General features: G+C 41.2%; 1 protein-coding gene across 1 annotated transcript; it reads left to right on the top strand.

Moving 5' to 3' along the window:
• Positions 1-1,046: 1,046 nt before the first annotated feature.
• On the top strand, positions 1,047-17,440 carry CDH26 (cadherin 26). Its single transcript, XM_059827406.1, has 16 exons — positions 1,047-1,465; positions 3,509-3,680; positions 5,302-5,424; positions 5,882-6,043; positions 7,251-7,398; positions 8,499-8,665; positions 8,837-8,965; positions 11,039-11,224; positions 11,414-11,682; positions 12,291-12,433; positions 12,648-12,881; positions 13,403-13,630; positions 14,795-14,919; positions 15,321-15,395; positions 16,430-16,513; positions 17,231-17,440. The coding sequence occupies exons 1-16, from the start codon at positions 1,047-1,049 to the stop codon at positions 17,438-17,440; spliced, it is 2,874 nt and encodes a 957-aa protein (XP_059683389.1).
• Positions 17,441-21,877: the final 4,437 nt, after the last annotated feature.

Raw genomic sequence — 21,877 nt, 5'->3', positions numbered from 1 at the left:
TACTTGTTTATCATTAAGCTCTGGCTGTGATCTGGCCAGGTAAGGTTGTCTCACATGATAATCACACAAGTCTAATTTTTGTTCACCTATTTGATACTTCTTACACAGTCTTCTTTGTTCACATACAGAAATAGAAATTCTGTGTTTGCCTCAACAAACAGCTCTTAGCATGAGCAGACCTGCAAGGGTTGGATTTTATCCTGCAGCACTTTTGCTTCCATTTTAACTTGACTATGTTCTGGGCCTATAGATAAAAAGAGCTCCTTTTATGAAGAGGACTATGGTTTATCTTTCCTTCATTTTGTATTGATGGATATTGTCTTTAGAAGCACTTCTGAACATAGCAGAAAAGTTTATTCCATCAAATACATTCAGTTTGGAATTAAAATACTTCCACAGCACAGTGTTTGTGTGGCTATTTATATTTTTTTTCACTGTGCTTAGCAATATGATCATATGTGTGTCTAAACCTAGCATTGATCATGCTTCTTCAAGAACAAGTTTACTGTGATGTGACATATTTAAACAGAGTGGGTTTTTTTTTCTAGATAATTTTAAGGTTTAATGTTCTGCAGTACTACCTACAGAACAAATACCCTCAGGTTGCATTTTAAATAAATAGCCAGATTCTACTTCAGTTATACTAGTATAAACTTTGAACAACTCTGCTGTTTTCAGTGAAATTACCCTGTTACAAAGATGTGAAGAAACTGAATTTTACTCCAATATGTATAAACTGTTTTCCTTAGTAATGCAAAACTGTATTTTTAATGCATAATGTGAAGAATTTAAAAACAGTATTGTTTTTCTCTTGACGTGTTTCTTTTTTCTCCATTACTTGCACCTCTGCAGTGAAATACTGTGGTCAGTTAAAGTTTTACCTGCCCTGCACCCCCTCGCACCTCGCGGCAGCTGTCAGTTATATACAGCAGTTCTGAAGGTTCTGCACCATGCCTCCAGATCCTCTTCTCTTAGCAGCACAGGTATCAAGCTTCTGCAGTTACTCAGAATTTATGCTCCAAAGAGGGGTTGTCACTGTGTGAGCAATGCAAACCTTGCTGGGAAGAGGGGCTTCACATCTTCCTCAAGTGGAAGAGCCTTGCAAGGAAGACTCAAATCAATCCCTACTGCTGGTTCAGTATCCTAAATCAGGGGGTGGCCACTTGTTAAGGCTGATAAGGTGGACTGCATTTGTCTTTCCCAATGAGAGATTACGTTTGCTGGTACAAATTCAGGGTCGTGGGGTGATAGCGCTTCTCACAGGGGCAAAAAGGCTCAGCAGTATTTGTTCCGAGAAAGTTGACTTTAGAGCAAATGGGTTGCCAGAAGTAGGGAGCTCTCAACGCCCACCGATGCCCCTCTCCCAGGGTGCTGTGACGGCAGCTCCCAGCCCCACCGCCTGTGTGCTGCCAGTGCCCCTCTGCTTGTTGCCGCTGACCCGTGCCCAGCAGGATGGCAGAGGGGTGTAATGCTGCAGGGGATGGTTATGCTTATTTCATTGGCCTAAACTGTCTCCTTTCACTCCAGACTACTTACTTGTGCTGTAATCCCGTTATTGCTTGTGTCCTTCCTTGTTTCATTTAGCACTGTTTGAGGTAACTTTTATCTTGTATTTGCTATTTAAAAGAGCTTGTTAGAAGTTTGAGAGTATTTTGACAGTTTTTTCAGTCTATATGTGATACCTTTTTCGGAGCTGATATTATAGTTGAAATTTCTACAGTATGAAATTGCCTATAATGTACTATTTTTTTGCCTTATTTTAAAGGTATTGAGCCTTTGTTGCTCCCATTGGCATTAGTGGGTTTTCTTCTGAAAAATAATTAAACAGACCACTCTATCTGGAAAGACTGGAATGTGATTAACTGAGAATTTGCAGCCCAGCTTTTGATGTTGGTAATCATGCGTTCTTATTTATTTGAACTTTTTGTGGATACTTTTGCTAGTAATTTCATTGGAAAATCATCTTGTACTTCAAAGTTACCATATATTTACTATATTAAAAGTGAGATACTGCCTATTTGTTACTTAGTTGTATTTTTTCATCATCCACAAGGTGGCACCTCTGAATTTTTCTTCTGGAGAATTTCTTTACTGCAGTGTAGGATAGAGCTTTGTAGCTCAGCGTATCTCAGCTATGTTGCTGCTGATGGCCAAGCTAGGTGATTAATGCTGTATGATTATTTCTACTCCACAGGGCAGTCACTTCTGTAACGGCTGTGTTAAGGCAGAGAACCACATTCTCGTGTTGCTAGTGTACATGGATAAGTATGTTTAACTTACTTCACACACAGCGTGTTCATATGTTCAGCTGAGACTAATTGAGGAAAATGAAGTGAGAAAGATTCAAAGGGAAAAAAATGGCATTTCCTGTTGCTGAAAATCCCTTTGCTTTACTATTCTTGTAATCTTTATATTAAGCATTACAAAACTCATCTGTGAGACATTTCACAAGAATTTTACAATCAGAACATTGTTGCTATTTGGGGTTTTCTTGATGTCTAAACCATCCTATCCTGTGCTGTTATTTAAGCCTGTTACTGTTATTTTGTCCTGTTAATAGTGAATCTCAGAAGATCATCTGCCTGCCTTCCTCCCCACACTCACTGTTACTTAGAACATTGTGGCCTATTTGTCACGATGTATTGCTTTTCTTCTCCCCTGAACAGCAGATCAGTTCTTCCCTAAGTCTGCCTTTCACAACTTCCAGAACACTAAATTAATTATTTTCCACTTCTAAAAAAGAATAAACCTCCTTGTGCCCAATAAAAGCAATACAGGAGAATGGAAAATGCTGTAAAAGTTGTTTTCGTAGAAGCCAGGACCTTCCCCATATTGTCTGCCACTCAGTCTTCCTTTTACGTGGTTTTACAAGACTTAATTTTTCATTTTCTGCTTCTTTATGTAGTTTGATTTAAAAGATATTTTTCACAAGCTGGGTGGGAAGTTCAGCTTCAGGTATACAAGTTCATACTTGCCTGATGGCTTTTGGGTTGAACAGGACAACCTAGTGTTGTTTACGCCAGGGTTCAAGTAAGCTTTTACAGAACTTGTTCTTGGTTCAAAGTCTGAAGTAATATAAAAGTAGTACTCTGGACATGGCAGATAAAAATAGCTCCCGTTAAATATAAAGTTGCACGTTTGCATTTTTGTAAACAGTTGTGAAGTTCTTAGGAAATGCCATTTCCAAGTAACTCAAGGAAAGCCGCATGTTTTATTCTAGCTGTATAATGTATCATAAAACTGCAGCAATGATGCTTTTGTTTTGCGTAATACTGGAAGTGGCAGTTGCAATCTGAGAAACACCACCAAAGGAGGATTGAGCTTTGCCTGGAGTCATTTCAGTTTTACAGAATCAATAGGTCATTTTTTTTTTTTTATTTTGCCTGACGAGGCGGAAACACTCGCTTGTGCGCTGGGGCAGCTCAGGTGCCAGTGGAACCACAGGTAACTGCCTAGTGAGAAGGACCTGGACTGCAATAAGCCCCTGTCCGGCCTTCCCGGGAACTAGCTCGGCTGCGACCGCGGGCGGCCGCTGCTGCCGCTGCCCCGAGCTCCCGCCGCGGGCCGGCCCCGGGACGCCCCCCGCGCAGCAGCGGGCCCGGCGCGGCCCCCGACCTCCTCCCGCGGCTCCGCGCTGCCCGCGGCGTCCCATGGAGCTACTGGGACTGCTGCTCCTGCAGGTGGGTGCGGCGCGGGGCCGCGGGCACTGCGCTCCCTTCCCGCGGGGCGGGGGGCTCCGGCGCACGTCCCGCGCGGTGCCGCCGAGAAAGGGTGGCTCCCCCGGCCCCGGGTAGCGGGCTCAGGTCTCCTGGAAGGGGCTCTCCAGGAGCGGGGGCTCTCCGCTCGTCCTGCTGGGGACACCAACCAGGGTGTTCACGCCCGGCAGAGCGCCCGGGTGCCTGGCGCTGGCTCTGCTGGCCTAACGATCCCCCGCAGTAGTTCAGTGGCATTTCCACGAGTGTTTCTGTGGGGTTGGTGGGCCTGAACTGGGTCGTTCCTTTCTAGCAGTGACAACGCCTGGAACTGATGCAGCAATGGCCTGAGCCATCGCTGTGCAACTGGTGCACATGGAGGAGTGTGGAAGCCATAAAATACGCAATTAAAGCTTCCAATATAATTGAAAGTGGCTACGCATACCCGAAGGGGAAAGCAGCTTGTTCGGGGGGTCCAGCAGAGCTGAACCTGGAACAAAGCTAATAAATACTACATGCAAGTGCCAAGTTAAAGCCTTCCTTGCTGGTTTTACATCGCAGAGGTTTTCCCCAGATCATACAACAGCTTTACAGAGTAGCTCCAAGGCGTTACTGGTGAGCCCCCACTGCTTGGCAAGTTTATAACCATGGCAATTTTATAAGTATTTTGTTTCTTCAGAAAAAGGTCATGGGGTAAAGGCCTCAAACATTTGATGGAATGAGTCATAAAACCCCAAGCTTTCCACTGAAAGCCCTGAGGACTAGGAGGAAGGTGTCCAAGTTACCCGTGAGCTAATGGCAATAGTGTAATTTGAGTACGGTCGTGCTCCTTTGTGGTTAAAGATCTCAAGTAAAATGCGGTGTTTGAAGCCAGTGCAGGAAGCTTGTGCTTATAAAAGGGCAAATCCTGCCAATTTGGGTGCAGTCACCATTCTCAGCAATTTATTTTAGTCATCCGGATTAGAGACTTTGGTCCAGCATTCCTCTTCTGGTAAATCAGCTGTGTTTGGAACACTGAGAGTCACACAAGAGTCTCTGAGAACCTGAAATACTCCCCAGATGTAACTTTTTCCAGTAGTAAGTTAATGTCCTGCCAATACCAGACAACCTCTAAAGGAGCACTAGACCCAGAGTATTTTAAAAACTGGAGCTACTTGGTTTGAGAAAAGCCATAGAGATAATTCCACGGACTGTTAGATGCAGTGTTTGCATGTTTCTGGGACTGGCATCACCTGACCAGAGAAATTAGTATCCAAGCTCTCATGCCAATTCATTTGGAGTGAGATGGACGATATTTGTGGAGATTCTAGGGTTAGATACAATTTAATACAATGCTGTCAAAACTGGATCAATATGTTTCTGTGAAGCCAAATTCCTCCTAGACAGCAGATCAATGGTTTCTACTTAACCACGCATCTCACAATCACCTTTTTTTCTTCCCCACAAGGTTACTGCTGCCAACAGTTTTTCTCATGAAACTGAAAATTTCAGTTTAAGGCAAGCCATCCAAAAGAAGAGTATTCAGGTTTGTAGTCAATATTATATAATAACGGATACACAACTGTTAATATGTAAACTATGGCACTAAATACACTTCTTTATCCAATAGTGGGTAGATTCTTATAAATTAGACAGTCTACGTCCTCTACAGCGTACAAAAAGGACCTGGATTATCACCACAATTGAAATTCAAGAGGAGGACAAAGGACCATTCCCAAAATATGCTGGACAGGTACGAACAACCTTTTAGTAGAAGTTCTTGAACCTTACACAGATTGTACAATAAAATACCAAAGGTAGGAGAGGGCAAGAATTGTGCATCAAACAGCACCTTTTTTAAAAAACTTATTTTTTCAAAGTTGTCTTACTTACACAGAGTTGGGTAGAATTTTGTGGTGTGGGGGGTATATTGCTTCTTTCTATGGGAAGCTGCAGGCATACTCAGGGGAAAGAAGACTACAGAGTGGGAGAGGTAAGAGAGTCATTGCACAGAGCTGTGTGCCTGCACATTGTGCAGAGAATAGTGGTGCTGCAGCCCAGGAAGATGTTGAGTTGGCTGAGAGCAAGCCTGCAAGCAAGGCCCCATCTGCAAAGGGAAGGTGGGCAGGAAGAGAATTGATCTAAAGTCTTTTTATTTCTGTTCTGTCTTCCCTACTTACACTGCATTCTGCTACTTCTCTTTTCAAAAGCTGTTCAATAACAAATCATTTAATACATCAGTAAAATATGTAATCAGTGGACCTGGGGTAGATGAATCTCCAGAGATTGGACTGTTTTCTATAGAAGATGATGCAAATGGACATCTGTATGTACATCGTACCATTGACAGAGAAAAGACCCCGATTTTTCAGGTAACACACTTTAAAAAAATACTTGAAACTGTTTGCAAGTATTAATTGCTTTCTCATGGCTAAATGCTTCACAAGAATGAGATACACCTATAAGAATTTTAAGTGTGTATTTTTATGACCTCCTTTTCTTATTTTGAACCTCTAAATAAATGCTAAGATGACTGTCTCAGCAGAGAGTCTCTTCCACATCACTATCGATTATAAATCTTTGTGGCACATTTGGACTTCCACAAATATCTGTACACTTCTTTTTGGTATGACCCTCGATCGTAATCTAAAAAATGAAAAGGTTGTCCTGAAATTCAAAGTATGTTACAGCTGTAGTGACCAGAACACTAAGTTGTGGACCCAAAAACTCCTAATCAAGAGAATGGAAGCAAATAGTTATGCATTACAAAAAACTAGATAATACTGGAGGAGCTGCAAAGCTGTATTACTGTAACTTCACATAAGAGTAAGCATATGTTTCTCCTTAAAAAGCAGACAAGTGTTCATAAGCAGTAAGTATAATGAAAGAAATATGCTAACAAGTGTATGAATGAAATACGTGAGTGTGGGTTTATTTTCCTCTTGCAAATCCTGTGATGATTTCTATTTGTATCTCTGTGGATTTACTGTACCCAATTGATAGTTACCATTCCATGTAGCTTTCTGTGTAAGGTCTTGCCTTCCATAATCAAAAGATACATTTTGGAGAGCTTTCTATTCCCCTTCACTGGATGCATGGCTGTTCCAGGGCAGACACTCTTGACTTGGTTTTAAAGCAGAAATAAGTGTAGCAAAGGAGAATTCAGTGTTCAGAATTGAATCCCCTGCACATTCATGGTTATGGAGCCAAAACATCATAGAAATGCAGCTAGAGAAAACTGAATGTACTACTCAAATAAATACTTCAGAATTGGGAAGCACATGTGAAAGCATTCTTTTGCCTGGCCCCGAGGATATTTATGTATTTTATATTAGGCAGTCATTTCGAATAACCCAAATCCAGGTACTGATTTTTTTAAAAGTATTGTTTAATGCACAGGGTGACCATTATGAATCTACTACGTTTGAAAGGTGAAATAATGACTTAGTGATGTAACTCAAAGCCAAATGCTAGCCAAATATGACTGAAGCAGCTTCAAAATTGAAAGTTTTTTGTTCCAGTCTGATCTCTAAATGATACCATTCATTCCATTCTGATTCTGTGTCACTACTCATTTAGATACGTTTCGATATTGTGTACAGAAAAACTGGTGAACCATTGGACCGCCCTTTATTTTTCAAGTTAAAGGTTAAAGATATTAATGACAACACACCTGAGTTTCCCAAGGAGGAATATAGCGTTACAATAAGAGAGAACCACAGTAAAGGTAAGTGCCATCCAAACAAGGGATACTACTGGTTTGTGTATGACTGCTCTCGTTTTAATTCGTCTTTCTTTTTCCTTTCTTACTAAATCTGTTCTTCTCCCTAGGCTTTACTTAAACACTCATTTTTTGAGGGTTTAGGGACTGTTGCCTGTGAAGGACTATTTCCTATCCCTTGACTTCACAGAATCACAGAATCACTAAGGTTGGAAAAGACCTGTAAGATCATCAAGTCCAACCATCAATGAACACCACCATGCCCATTAAACCATGTCCCACAATGCCTCATCCACACGTTCCTTGAGCACCTCCAGTGATGGTGACTCCACCACCTCCCTGGGCAGCTTATTCCAGTGTTTCACCACTCTCTCAGTAAAGAAATTTTTCCCAATATCCAGCCTGAACCTCCCCTGGCGCAACTTGAGGCCATTTCCTCTCGTTCTATCACTAGTCACTTGGGAGAAAAGACCAGCACCCACCTCTCTGCAACATCCTTTCAGGTAATTGTAGAGAGCGATGAGGTCTCCCCTCAGCCTCCTCTTCTGCAGACTAAACAAGCCCAGTTCCCTCAGCCGCTCCTCATCAGACTTGTGCTCCAGAGCCCTCACCAGCTTCTTGTCTGATTAACTTCAATGTACATTAGCACAGCGCTGGAGACATTCTGGAAAAACTCCTAAGATATTTCTTCTTAACTGCAAGCCAAGATTTTAGCAGACTAATCTGAACTGTGGATCTGGAACCTGCTTCACAGAAGATGGTCAGACACACTGTTTTAGAAATAACAAAGACCTAATCTGGGTGTGTAGACATGTGGGCATGGTGCCAACTCCCCAGGAGCGGGCTGAGAGCTGGCATAAATAACTAGTGAATGTTTTTGATAAGGTAAATTCAGGAGTGTGGTAATTCTCTCTATTGTCTAACTACTTCAGGCAGATTTGCCACCCAAATGAGGTGGCGTCCAGAGTCTTTGCAGGGATAATCATAGCCACAGGAGAAGTTACAGGTTTTCTTAGGACTTGTGTGTTCAAGAGCCTGCAGACAGGCCTGAGAAACTCCATGTCAAGCCTAAACACTTCTATTAATGTCTCAATTCTTCATCCTAGATAAGCCAGTTTTCCAAGTTACTGCCTTGGACAAAGATGAAGATGGCACTGCAAATTCTCAGGTGTCCTATTCTCTAAGTATGCAAATGCCCCTTCCAGATGGATTCACATTTAATATTGATCCTACCACAGGATCAATACTTCTGTCAGAATGCCTGGATTATAAGGTGATGTACATATTGCAGCTTCTTATCATTTAATGCATGATACATGTTCACTACATGTTAACCAGGTATAAGGGGAAGGAGACTGTCACATCCCGCTTTGTAGCTGTGACTGGCAAAATGCGAGAACTGCTTCTGATCTAAGTTTGGAACTTCCTTTCTTCTGTTTTTCAGACTGCCAACTCTTTCAAACTTCTGATTAAAGCCAGTGACCATGGAACTCCCCAGCTCTCATCTACTGCAACAGTGAATGTAGCTGTTGAAGATGCAAACAACCACCTCCCTGTATTTACTAGTGATAACGTAAGGAAAAACATGATTACTTTACTGAGCCTTCCTAAATCCTAGTTCAGTCCTTCAGACCGCTAAATACACTCAGCAGTGGAAATGGGACCCCTCAGACACTTGCAGAGTCAGGCCAAAACATGTGCAAATGAGCTTTATGTGTTAGAAGAAATCTCTTAAAAATGTGGACAGTAAGAGAATGCTTGACTATTGACAGTGATAAATTTTGTTAGTTTTCTGTGTACAAGCACTAGAAGGTTTTTGTCTCACTATTAGCATAAGGATGCTGACAGACTAGCTTATTCTAACATCTGAGAAACTAAGGGGAAGGTGCAATGCTTCTGCTGGCATATTCTGTGAGGGTTCGTGTAGAGCATTTGCTGTATGAATGGGAGCAGTTGAGCTTGCTGGCAGGAAGAGGGCTCTGAGGAGTTAAAAGCTGTGAACAGGTAGACATCTACACTTGAATTCAGATAAGAGCTATCCATTTTCAGGCTGGGGTCCCAGAAAGACCTGTTTTTGTAATTTGCATGTTGACACACTATGTTTTAACCCTGGCTGGCAGCTAAACACCACCCAGTCCCTTGCTCACTCCCCTGCAGTGGGATGGGGGAGAGAATTGGAAATGTAAAAGTGCAAAAACTTGCAGATTGAGATAAAGATAGGTAAAGCAAAAGCCATGTGTGCAAGCAAAGCAAAATCAGGAATTCATTCACCATTTCCATTGGCAGGCAGATGTTTAGCCATATCCAGGAAAGCAGGGCTCCATCACACATAACAGTTACTTGGCAAGACAAATGCTGTAACTCCGAACGTCCTCCCCTCCCCTTCTTCCAGGCAGCTTTTATTGCTGAGCACGGTGCCATATGGTATGGAATACCCCTTTGGTCAGCTGGGGTCAGCTGTCCCGGCTGTGTCCCCTCCCAACTTCTTGTGCATCCCCAGCCTACTCACTGGTGGGGCTGTGTGAGAAACAGAAAAAGGCCTTGATGCTGTGTAAGCACTCTTCAGCAATAACTAAAACATCCCTATGTGATCAACAGTGTTTTTATCACAAATCCAAAACATAGCACCATACAAGCTACTATGAAGAAAATTAACTATCCCAGCCAAAACCAGTACACACATCCAAGGTGCAGAGTCATGTCAAGCACTGGTATGTGTAAATATTTGAAGTTGTGAACAGTAAGAATAGATACTGGGTTACAACAGTGGGTTTGAAGTCACATACAAAAGCAAACACACTTACCAGTGTGTTACTATGGCAAGTCTCTTACCTGCAGAATGGTGTTTGGAAGACCTGAGGGAATAAGGTTAGATAATCTGCCAAAACAGGTTTATACAAGAAATCTGTGCTTCGTCATCATTAACTCCAGTCCAGTAAAATTCCCAGCCTTTGCACAGCTGTGATTTGTTCCCTCTGTCTGAGTACATGTATTATTCCTTACAGCATTTTTAAAAGTTGTGATGCAAGGACAGTATTGTTTACATATTAGAAGGCAAGAGTCTGAATTTTCAGATCTCAACCAGTGACCAATTTGTATGAAGACGTATTTCTGCCTTAGGTGATTTAATTGGCATTTCTTAGCCTGGCTTTGGAGTGCTAATTGGGCAAGCTGGTGGCTACGTTGCACCAAAAAAGAAATTACCTAAAATCTCACACATACTTCCTTCCTACAAGGTCAGGTATGTAACATCTGCAGACTAGTTCTGGCCTAAGCCTGTATGCACCGGTCTCTTCTACAAGGCAGAAGACAATCCTGGATGAAAAGCCCCAATGGCATTTATGGGCCTATTGCTATAGTCAGTTTTAGGAGAGACGAGTAGTCTCCTGGTTTTAGATGAAGATCAGGTTTAGAAATAAGTTCTTTATGAAGTCAGTGGGAATGTTTTGGAGGAAAGTTAGTTCTGTAACTCCCACAGGAGTTCTCTGTCACTGAGTGGGGACACATGAACCACTGCAGACAGCAACAGTGTGCAGAAAGTAGCTCCACATGGTCTGGTGGTGGAACTCTGGCTCAGAACTGGCTAACAAGCTTCTTCCTCTTGGGGAATAGAAATAGTCCTTATTTCTTTCCTTTCCCCTCCCAGTACCAGCTGCAGATTTCAGCAGGACAAGAACATCCAGCTGTATTACGGCTCCAAGTGGAAGATAAAGACTCTCCCAACACTCCAGCGTGGAGAGCGAAATACAGAGTAACAAAAGGCAATGAGAAGGAACAGTTCACCATTGAGACAGATCCGGACACAAATGAAGGCATTTTGAGTATTATTGAGGTAAGCAGCAGTAATAGATGAGCTACAGCATGGTAATATATAGCGTGGCCAGTCTGACTGCAAGACCGATAGCTTAGCATCTTAGCTGAGTTTGGTGAGCTCAGCTCACCTCTGAGTTCCAGGTATATAGAGGTGACTGTCAAACTAAAGGTCATAACTGCTAATCAGGCTTTTGTCTGGGGTTTTCAGCCTCTCAACTATGAAGATGACTCTGAGGTGAGACTTGTCATTTCTGTAGCAAATGAAGAACCTTTCTTCATGTGTAAAAACGGCATTGTGATGATCTCAAGCCTAGAATCCACAAATACAACTGTGAACATCAAGGTCTTACAGTCACAACGTGCTCCTAGGTTTCATCCTCCTGTACTTATTGTCCAAAAAGAAGATTCAATGAAGCCTGGGAGAGTGTTTAGAAGGTATCCTGCCACATATCCAGATGGAGGGCCAAATAAGATAAAGTAAGTGGAGATGTTTCTAACTCTCAGAATAAGAAATAGCTTAGGAATATAAAGAGATTTTCAAGTTTAATTTGGTGTATGTACATATATGAATATACATACACATATATATTTACAGTTATATGAATATATACATCAGAGGTGCAGGTTTACTATTGATGATACTGCAGATCCAGATAGCTGGTTCTGTAAGATGCAGTTTAAAGGTGCAGTCAGTCCTGGGCTGCTCAATGGTTTTGTTGCCTTCAAAATAGTTTTGCCTAAACCCAGGTTGCATTATTTATATTTTACTTTTGACGACATAACTTTGATGCCATAGAAAGAACTAAGGTATGCTCAGCTGTAAGAGTGGTAATCTGATGTGGAAATTAGATGCTTTCTTAGCCCCTAGGAACAGTTTTGTTGGGCTTGGACACAGTACGGGGACTTGTATGGGGAACTGTTTGTTCACTGTGTTGAAACACACAGCTTGTCATAGACTTAACAAAAGTAAGCATCAGTATTAAGTAAAAATACAAAGCTCAAAAAGACAAAGATGCAGCAGAAATTTTCTATTCTTCAAAATCCATTTAAGATTGTAATTTGTAACCTTTTCCTTTCTTTTTAAGATATGAACTAACCCATGACCCAAATGGCTGGCTGAGTGTGGATGAGAATTCTGGAGTTCTTACTGTGGCAAAAGAATTTGATCAAGAATCCCCTTATGTGAACAACAGCCTGTACACCATTATTGTTCATGCTGTTGATCATGGTAAGTAGCCAGTCAGAAAATATTCAAGCAGTATTTGGACTGCTTGAGATGAGGTGCATGTTAGATATAAAATGATAGCAAGACTAAGAACACCCATTTAAAACTTGTGTTATGTGTGACTAATAGGATAAACCAGACAGAGATCCTGCCAATGGACTGGATTTTGTCGATACCCAGTTGTGAGTGTTTTTCTGTTTCTTTTGCTCCTATCTAGGTATTCCACAACAGACTGGTACTGGCACCATCCTGGTTTATTTGTCTGACATTAATGATCATATGCCAACATTAGTGGCTCCTTCTTTAGATGTGTGTGATGAAAAAGAAGGGACGCCTCTCATTATAAAAGCTAAGTCTGCTCCGGTCCATTCGCATTCTGGGCCATTCGCTTTTGAGCTGGCTGAGGACTCTGAAGATGTGAAGCATAACTGGAAATTAGGAAGGAACTTTGGTGAGTTCTTCCTTTCATGTCCTTCATGAGAAGTTCGTTGTCACTTATGTGCCCTTTACTTATTTCGCTGTCTCTTACCTTTATGGTTTGTTACTAATTAGTCTCAATGAGACTGAAAGGACATGGAAGAACAGCTTTCAAAATATGAAAAAAAGCTATATTGTTCTTCATCTCTGCTGAGGACAGGACCAGAAGCGATGTGCTTAAATTGCAGAAAGGGGGGATAAGACAGTTGAGAAACCACTTCTGCATTTGATTAACTTCCTAATGAATTCTAGAGGTTGTCAGTGCAGCTATGCCAGAATGCAGCACAACTGGGACAGATCTTTTTGCCCAGAAGGCTCAGCAGGGTGATAAAGTGGGATGTCATTTTGCCCTATTTACTGTGGTGCATTAAGGCTAGAAAAAGTATTTGAAATTGGGGTGCAAATGAGTTTCCCTTTGATTATCAACAGAAGGGATTGTAGAATATCAGGCTTCTTTCTATGAGTCTGTAAATAATTTGCTTGTCTTCTTTTTAGGGGATTCAGTTGAACTTTTAATGTTAAGAAGCCTCCCACAAGGTAGCTACTTGGTGCCTGTCATTATTCAGGACAGGCAAGGATTCTCCACAAAGCAGAATCAGCAGGTTAGGTTCTGCTTTTGCCCAGATGGACTTACATGTAAAGATTCACCACTTCCACAAGCAGCAGTGAGACTTGGAGGCGGTGCCATTGCAATAATACTGACGGCTTTCTTATTACTACTGGGTGAGTAACCTCCTAACTTATGTGTGCAAGTTATCTGTAATCTGCCCATTGGAGCTCATTGCAATTGCAGCTCATGAACATGTGCTAAAATCTACCAGCCTTAACAGGAAAGACCTATTGCCTTAACGTGTTAGAGTGTAGTCAAGGTGCAAGCAATTAATACCTGCACTCTGCATGGCACTTCCATCCATGTGTCCTGGTCCATGACCCGTTCTCTCTTCAAATTTTAGGAAGACCTTAGTTTTCCAACACAAGACATTGCCATTTCCATCTAGTAACCAAAGAGATCTCTTTTGATAGCCAAGAAAACTTTCAAATTACTAGGCACTATGATACAATGTGTAATGCAGAGAAAGGTGGTATCCAAGGCTGACAACACAGGGTAAAAGACACTAGAATGATTAGTGAAACTTATCTGCCCTCATGGTTGGGATGTGAAAAGGTGAGGACTGTGTATTATAGAAAAGTGAAAAAGGGAAGATAACATAGATGGAGTACTATTGTGTGAACAACAATAAATACAGTATATAACCTAGGAAAAAAGAAAATATCTAAACTAAAAAAAACAGAAATGCAATATTAACAGGTGGAATTTTTCAGCTTGTTACTTGTGAAAATCATGATTTTATTGTGGCTAGAAGATGACCGACAAATGTAAATGTGTTGTTAAGCTGAACTACAGTGCAACAAAGTAAATGTTCTTATTTGCATTGAATAAAATTGAATACTTGACTGCTTTGACATTAGCCATATACCGGCTAACTGGAAGTAATGAATTTCTCCTAGAGGGTTACACTACCCAGTAATTGCTTGTTATAGAGCTGCTTGCTCTGTAACAGCTCATGTTGGTTACTGCTGAAGAGATGAACTACTGATTCTTTATCTGAAGCAAAAATTAGTAGATTATCTGACCAGTATTCCTCCAGCTACCTGTGAGTGATCTAGTGTGCCTGCTCAATGCAGTGCTCTGTGGAGGTAAGAGCTTGACTTTCTAAAGCAGGCTAACCACTCCAGGCCACGCATGGCACCTGCACAGATACATTGCTGGAGGTTTCCAAGTTAGCTCATTTGGAACTGGGCTGAGTACCTCACCAACCCACTGTGTTGAGCCATACAGATCTATTCACAATGCCCATTTCACCATTTTCTTTCTTGTTTCAACAGTTTCCAGTATTCTACTTTGCCAGTTTTATGTGCCAGGATCTAAAAGCAAAGCCATTGTTCCACCTCAAGAAAGTGAACAGACTTTAATAAAATATAATGAAGAGAGCAGAATGTCTTTATCTCAAGTAAGTGCAAAAGCAAATATTCACATTACCCCACCAGTGTTGTGTGGCTGAATTTGGTACTAGTCATCTCTTTTATTATGTGTCCTCTGGTTTTGGTATTGAGCAATATAAAGCTTTTTTTGCCACTGAGCATATCTGGGGAGTGGCGTTCTGCATGGACTGGATAATGCTACTCTGGTGACAGACTATTATCACTTCTACCATTTTTCAGTATCAGCAGGACCTTTACCTACTGATGAATCCAACAGATGAGGAGGCACACCATCTCTTGTCACACTGCACATGCTAGTGTTTTCAACAAGGAAGTAAATGAAAGTGAAAAAGGGAATAGTCTGCAAAAGTGTGATCTTTCACAGCCTAGTTCAGTTTCTTATTAATACCATCCCTCTCCCTGTATGCAGGCTAAGCTGGATATTACAGATCATGCTGCTCTACCACCTGTGTCAGTGGGGGCTGGAAAAGAAGAGATTGCTGAGGTAACTGCCTGTTTCCTTATGTAAATGCCCTTTTTTATACCACAGAAATTGGTAATCCCAAGAATGAGGTTTGGTATTAATAATAGTAGGAAGAATAATGCAATATGGTTCAATTAGAAAATAGGTGTCACTTGTTGGAGAGTCCACTGGTATCTAAAATACTGTTGACAACTTGTTTTTTCTAACAGCTTTTAGTTTGAGACTGGCACTTCTTTTCATTAGTTACTGTTCTAAATATTTGGAAGTGTTATTTCTTCCAAAAATCTTATCACAGTACCTGAATTGATATGCACAATAATTTATTCAGTTCTTGGCATAAGTGAAATGGCACTATCATTCTTCAGCTATCTATCAAAAACATGCTGGTCAACATCTTCTACTAAACGTACCATAAAAGTGTGGACAGGATTTATGAGTATTTTTATGACTATAAGATATACTTCTGGGGGTTTGAAGGCTTTTGAGTTTGTTCTGTGGATTTTTGTACTGTATTCTCTAACAGATGTCTATTTTTATTGTAAAGAATGCCTGAAGGAAATTCTGGTCTACATCAGTAGGTGACTGCCATGTGTTCTGTTCTTGGTTACCACCAAGAGACTCTAAGAACAATCTCTGTCTTACAGCAGGCAAAGAAAATGTAAAATAGTCTTTTTTATGTACATGAGAACCCAATTCCAGAATCCTTAAGACCATAGTTAGGAGCTAGGATTACCTGTGTGAGTAGACATTATAAAGTTCTGGGGTCATGTTAGTGCCATTAATGAAAAGGAGTCCAATAAATTTAGAGGAAGAAACGTATTTAATTACTGGAGATTTTGAAGAATGCCTACAGTTGGTGACTGCATGTACACATGAAGTATGTATTCATAAGAAGAAACAGTCCCTGAACAGAAAAGCTGCAATGTAACTGGAGAAGACAGCACAAGAGAAATGGATGTAATGGAGAGAAAGATAATTGGATTTATTTGTATCGGAGAGAATGTTAGTAGGTGACTTTGTGCTGGTCAACCTGAGATACTACGTCTGTCTTCCAGGATGGCCTGTACGGTAGTTATGAGACATTCCAAGTAAGACACCTTGATTGCATCATACAGACAGTGGACAGAATACTGGGTCAGGTAAGAAATGAATGTTGAATCCCTCCTTTGTCAAGCTGGCTTGTAAGAATAAGAAAAAAGGTTTGCAAATCTGGAAAGCTGCTATGGCTTCAGCTACTCTCTCAGCCCACATCTAAGAAGCATTACAATTGAATGCAAGGGATATATTTGATGGGGAAACATTCAAGACCCTTCCTTGTTGAAAATGCCCTGTCTCCTAGACAGCCTCTGGCTGGTCACCCAGCAGTTACTGCAAGGCTGGGGTCTGTCACCTGTAACAAATTCTTCAAGATGGCGAAGTGGGGCTAAAATGCTTTCTGTTGCTGTGCAAGGTTAAATGAAGTTTGGTTGCCCGCTCTTTCACTTCTGTGCTATCAGGGAAATCCTAGTTCCCCTTGCCATGTCCTGCCTGGCCACTGCATGTTCACAGGCCTCTCCTCCGTGCCTCCTTGGGCCAGACTGTATGCCTCCACGCAGTCGTGTTTACTCGACAGCTGTCTGGTCCAGGACAGATCAAATGCTCTTTTCTGCCTCATTTGTACTTCAGGGGAAGTTCAGGCTCTGGTGCTTACGCAGCTGAGAGTTTCAGTAAAACTTTTCCTTATCAGAGAAAGACTCATACGCTTCACTGCAACCTCCTGGCTTACTTGCCTAATTTGCACACCATGAATTCCTTTAATTTCCAAAAGGGCAGTAGGAGCTTCTGTGATGATTTGCATTGTTTCTTCCCTTCTTTAGAAACTGTATTACCAAAACACATTGGAAGATTACAGGGTCATCTATGAACCCTTCAGATACGCTGAGGAAGGAGAACTAGAGCGAAGTAACTCCTTCTGCTCTGTCTCCGTTGGCAGTGAGGACTTGCCTGTTGATTTTTTGAACACTCTGGGACCAAAGTTTTCTGCTCTGGAAGAAATCTGTCAGAAGCAATTTCCGTCATTCAATTAATTTCAGAAGGCTGTGACTACTTTATGGTGTTGCAAAGGCTTCTGGCAGAAGCACTGACAAATTCAGAAAAAAAGATCCATCTGCACTTGAAAGTGTTGCAGTGTGTTTGCACCATGAGTACCTGCCCTTTTATTCTTCCTGCCTACACTGTTTGCATACCTGCAGCCAAGAACGTGATGTGTCTGGAAGGTCCAGTCTACTCTGCAGAGATGATGGAGTGATTTTGGCATATTCTGTGCAGACTTACATAAATAGAAGATCTGATATTAAGAATCTTCAGTTTAGTATGCAAAGGAAAAAAATCAGATCTACTAGGCTAGAAATTCCAGTCAAATTTCCATATGGAAATAAGCCAGGTTTGAATTTAGGCAATTACCAGCTATGGCAGGGATACATTCCTTTCTCCAGGAAGCAGTCTCTTTAAATCCAAGATTAACTTTAGTACAGTGCTATGCAGATCTGACTTGATGATCAGATCTTTTATTTCTATATGACACTGAAACATCGAAGAGAAAGTGCACTTCTACTCTTAGTGTAACTGTAACCACATAATGACCTGGGTCTGCACCATCCTTGCCTTTTAGCATAAACCAGGCACTTATTCAGTGCTTGCATGCTTATGCTGGCATCTGGTGGCTGTTAGTATTATTACACTATTGTAAATACTTAAATGCTAAGAAATTGTTGACAGAGGACAAGGTATAGTTATTCCTTTCATTCAAATAACTACCTTCTCTAAATTAGCTATAAGTGACCGGGTTTCCTCAAGCACCATTGATAAAGCAGATGACATGGTAAAGAAAGGATGGTATCAAGTTTCCCCATATGGAAACCACAGATGTGTTACTTTTAAATTTTATGATTTGTGCATGTCTGAATGTGTGCAATTGACCTATGCTCAGTTATAGCACAATGGCTATTGGTGTTACAATACATGAATGAGGAAAGAATAGCTCAGAAGACAGTGTTCCGCCATTAGGTAAGTTATGCAGGCAGTAAGAGATGGAATTAGTCACAAATCTTACTTCTGTTCTATTACAATTCTGTGCTAAAAGAAAAATGCTTTGCCTAAGCCAAGCACTAAGTCTGGTATCTAAGGCACTGTTCTTCTGTTTCAAAGTTTACTTAAACAATAAATTATGCTTTTGCTCAGATGTTATTAACTAATAATTCAAGGCTGGAAACTTCAGTCAAGTGTGATAAAAGAATTTGGCTGAGTGGCAGGCAGCTAAATTTTCCTAATTGCCAGCAGCAGGATTTGTTTACACAATAAATCACTACTCTGATGAACTGTCCTTAACTTACAATTCCAGATGGAAGACTTCAAATCAGGCCAGTGATTTAGCAGCACTGCTAATAACCAAGATGACTTTTTAATTGCAAATTACAACCATATTGGTAAGATTAGAATTGTGCTGTGTTTTGCTATTTCTTCTGAAAACTATGCAAGATTAAAAATAATAGTGAAAGCATTCTGTGTGTTTATTGTTCGTGTAAACTTGTGTTGGGTCTATGGCACACCATGCTTACAAATATGAAAACATTATATGTGATCAGACCCACAGTTGCTAATGCTGGAAAAAGTTGTCTCTCTCTTGCACGGAAAACAAAAGAACTGTTTTAAGGAAAACTATTGTATAGCAAATGAGAACATTCACTGGAGGTTCTTACAATCATATACAATGTGCCCATACAGGTAGCAACGTTCATTATTTCTGTGTCTTCAAGGATTTAGAAGACTTATACGCACTAAGCTAATACAGCTTCCCAGCATCATTGTGAAGTCAAGATGTAGTGTTTACACTTTTAAGAGCAGAAATTAAGGCTGAAAGGGCTCCTTGGTTGACCACAGTCCCACAGAGCTTGCAGCAAACTAAGGAATGGCACTTATCCATCGTGCTCCACATCTATCTTGCATTTCACCAATAATGTTAACCTTTGCAGCCACTTTTTACGCCGTTCCTTTTGACCAGAATCACAGAATCACAGAATCACTACGGTTGGAAAAGGCCTGTAAGATCATCAAGTCCAACCATCAGCCAACACCACCATGCCCATTAAACCATGTCCCACAAAACCAGACCTGAGGAATATGCGCTCTGCTATGGTCATATCAAAACAGTACAAAATCTTTAGTATATACAGTCCTGGAGCAAGCAGTGATGGAAGTAACAAATAATTAAACCCTTCATTTTACAGATAAGGGACTGATGCACAGAAATCAGAAGTCAGCTCCCATAGTCAAAAAGAGACTTGCAGAATGGATCTAGATTTTCAGAATCCCCTTTTGGCACTGTAATCATTGAAGTACCATTATATTCATAATTCTAGTCAAGCCCTGTCATTTACGCAATTACCTGGACAAAAACTACTCCTTTTTCTCACTATGGATTTGCAATCACAAATTTGGTGATGTGACACTTGAACTCCTGTTAATGATCACATTGTTTGTTGATCTTTTTATCTAACTATAGTAGTTGTATATGCCATATAAATGCATAATGAGGTGTTCAGTTCATTTGAATGATTGTTCTAATATTTTAAATGTCACTATGTGCCTTTTAATAGGAATACTTTTAATAGAAATACTTTTACGTAGGAATGACAAAGCATGCTACAAACACCTAAATAACCACTCAAACTGCTGAAAACTATTATGATCCCTGCTGCCAAGATACGGACAGGTAATCTGTCATGTGTCAACTGGGGATGTCTGGACAACAACAAAACTCGACAGAGGATCCAGAAAGTCCAGCATCGTAGGTCTGTGTCTCAGCTCCGTATGACAATTACTTCTTTCTCTATCTGTGCATAAGGTTTGAGTTGACATTTCTTCTCAAATGAGAGCGAAGGAAACCTAACGTAGTTTATTATCTCCCATTGTCTTAAAAACTAGAAACATCTGCTTGAGACACAAGTAACTTTTTTGTGGAGTTTGGCGGTAGGGAGGCCCAGGCTGATGAGGTATACCTTCACTATGACATTACTACAGTCAAAAAGGTTTATTTAGAGGCTGTCATGAGACACAATGATTCATAAGTAGTGAAAATGAGGCATAAATCAGAGCATTTCTCACCTATGTCACACATTTGCATCAATCACACTTTTAAAGACACTACTGCAGGAAGTTAGTAAACGGCTCTTAGTCGTGTCAGGCTGAGGTCTACCTCAGGAGACAGAGAGGTAAGTGTCTGGAGGCAGCGTGTTTACTTGTGCCACGCAACACACTGAATATTATGATAATATCCCAATCAAGCTTTGGGCCTCAAAACTGCTGTTACCCTGTCTCTGCTGAGGGTGACAGCAAACCATCAGACTCCCAGTCGCTGAGGGAGCTTTCAAATGTTCACATGAAGGTTTGACAGGAACTCTCTGCCTGACACATTCCCCTTCTCCGCCAGTGCCTCGCAGCAAACCTGGGCTGAGGGACTGGACCTTTAGTCAAGGCATCTTGCCATATTTCTTCCCGAGGCCCCTGTGCTTGTGCCTCGCGCCCGACCCCCAAGCCAGGCAGGCAGCTCGTGCGTCGCCCACAGAACTGCACAGAAATAGCCATTGCTCAGGGGACAACGCCAGGGCTGGTGTCAGAGGAGTGCTGTCTGTGCAAACACAAGTATATATTATCCATGGCCTCAGCTTATGCTTTGCTCGTACATAATGGCAGAGGGAGTGTGTGAAGCCTCTGGTTTGTTCAGGGTCTGCTTTAAACTAAGTACCTTCATGGCTTGCTGTTTTGTAAATGCTGGTGATGGGCTCCAGTGTTTCAATTACCTGTTCACAGTGAGAGGTCTAATCATGATGCCTGTGAATCCCCATTACTTCTGGCCCCCGCTGTGCCCGAGTCAGTGGGAGTCCCAGCAGCACAAATGTTTATCTCTGCACAATCTTCATCTCTGTCTTTGTTTTGCCTCATTTATAAAAGTCTTACTTAAAAGTAAATGACACACTATCAGTAAAGGGGAAACTAATCACACTGGAAGCAAACTTCTAACACTGAGTTTTAAAGGAAACAAGAGAGACTGATCATAGGATGGTCCTACAGAGAGTGGATGTCAGCACGTTAGCAATAAAATCTTTTTCTCTCAGACAGAAAGCATTTTCCCTGTCTGCTATTTCCTCTACTCTGCTGAGCAATGGCAGATCCTCTGGGATCTCTAGGCTGCCACAGAAGGAGTATAAGTTTTAATCAAATCTTTCTGTGCCGGTTTGGGGTCATTTTCTCCCTCTGAAGGATCCATTTGTCCTGATTAAGGTATTACAAGAAGTCATTTAAAGGACAAATAAATGACGAGAGATTTTGTAAGTGAAGGGTAAACCACGTGCTGAGCGGGCTATAATTAGTTCCTTCTATTAATGCCTTAGGTGGTGTGGTCTTCGGCAGTCCTAATAATTAAACACTTAGTAACAGAGTGTTGGATTAGTGTTTTAAAAAAAACC

Source organism: Gavia stellata, chromosome 20 (assembly GCF_030936135.1).
Source record: "Gavia stellata isolate bGavSte3 chromosome 20, bGavSte3.hap2, whole genome shotgun sequence".
Classification (NCBI taxonomy): domain Eukaryota; kingdom Metazoa; phylum Chordata; class Aves; order Gaviiformes; family Gaviidae; genus Gavia; species Gavia stellata.
Note: the sequence above shows the minus strand (reverse complement) of the source record. Positions and strands in the feature narration are given on the sequence as shown.

What these genes read in the sequence shown, in the direction of transcription:
- CDH26 (XM_059827406.1), top strand. Translation starts at nt 1,047, where the DNA reads ATGCAAACCTTGCTGGGAAGAGGGGCTTCACATCTTCCTCAAGTGGAA. An exon ending in CTGTATTTACTAGTGATAAC is followed by an intron (nt 8,966 to 11,038) that starts GTAAGGAAAAAC and finishes TTCCCCTCCCAG; the next exon opens with TACCAGCTGCAGATTTCAGC. An exon ending in GCAGAATGTCTTTATCTCAA is followed by an intron (nt 14,920 to 15,320) that starts GTAAGTGCAAAA and finishes CCCTGTATGCAG; the next exon opens with GCTAAGCTGGATATTACAGA.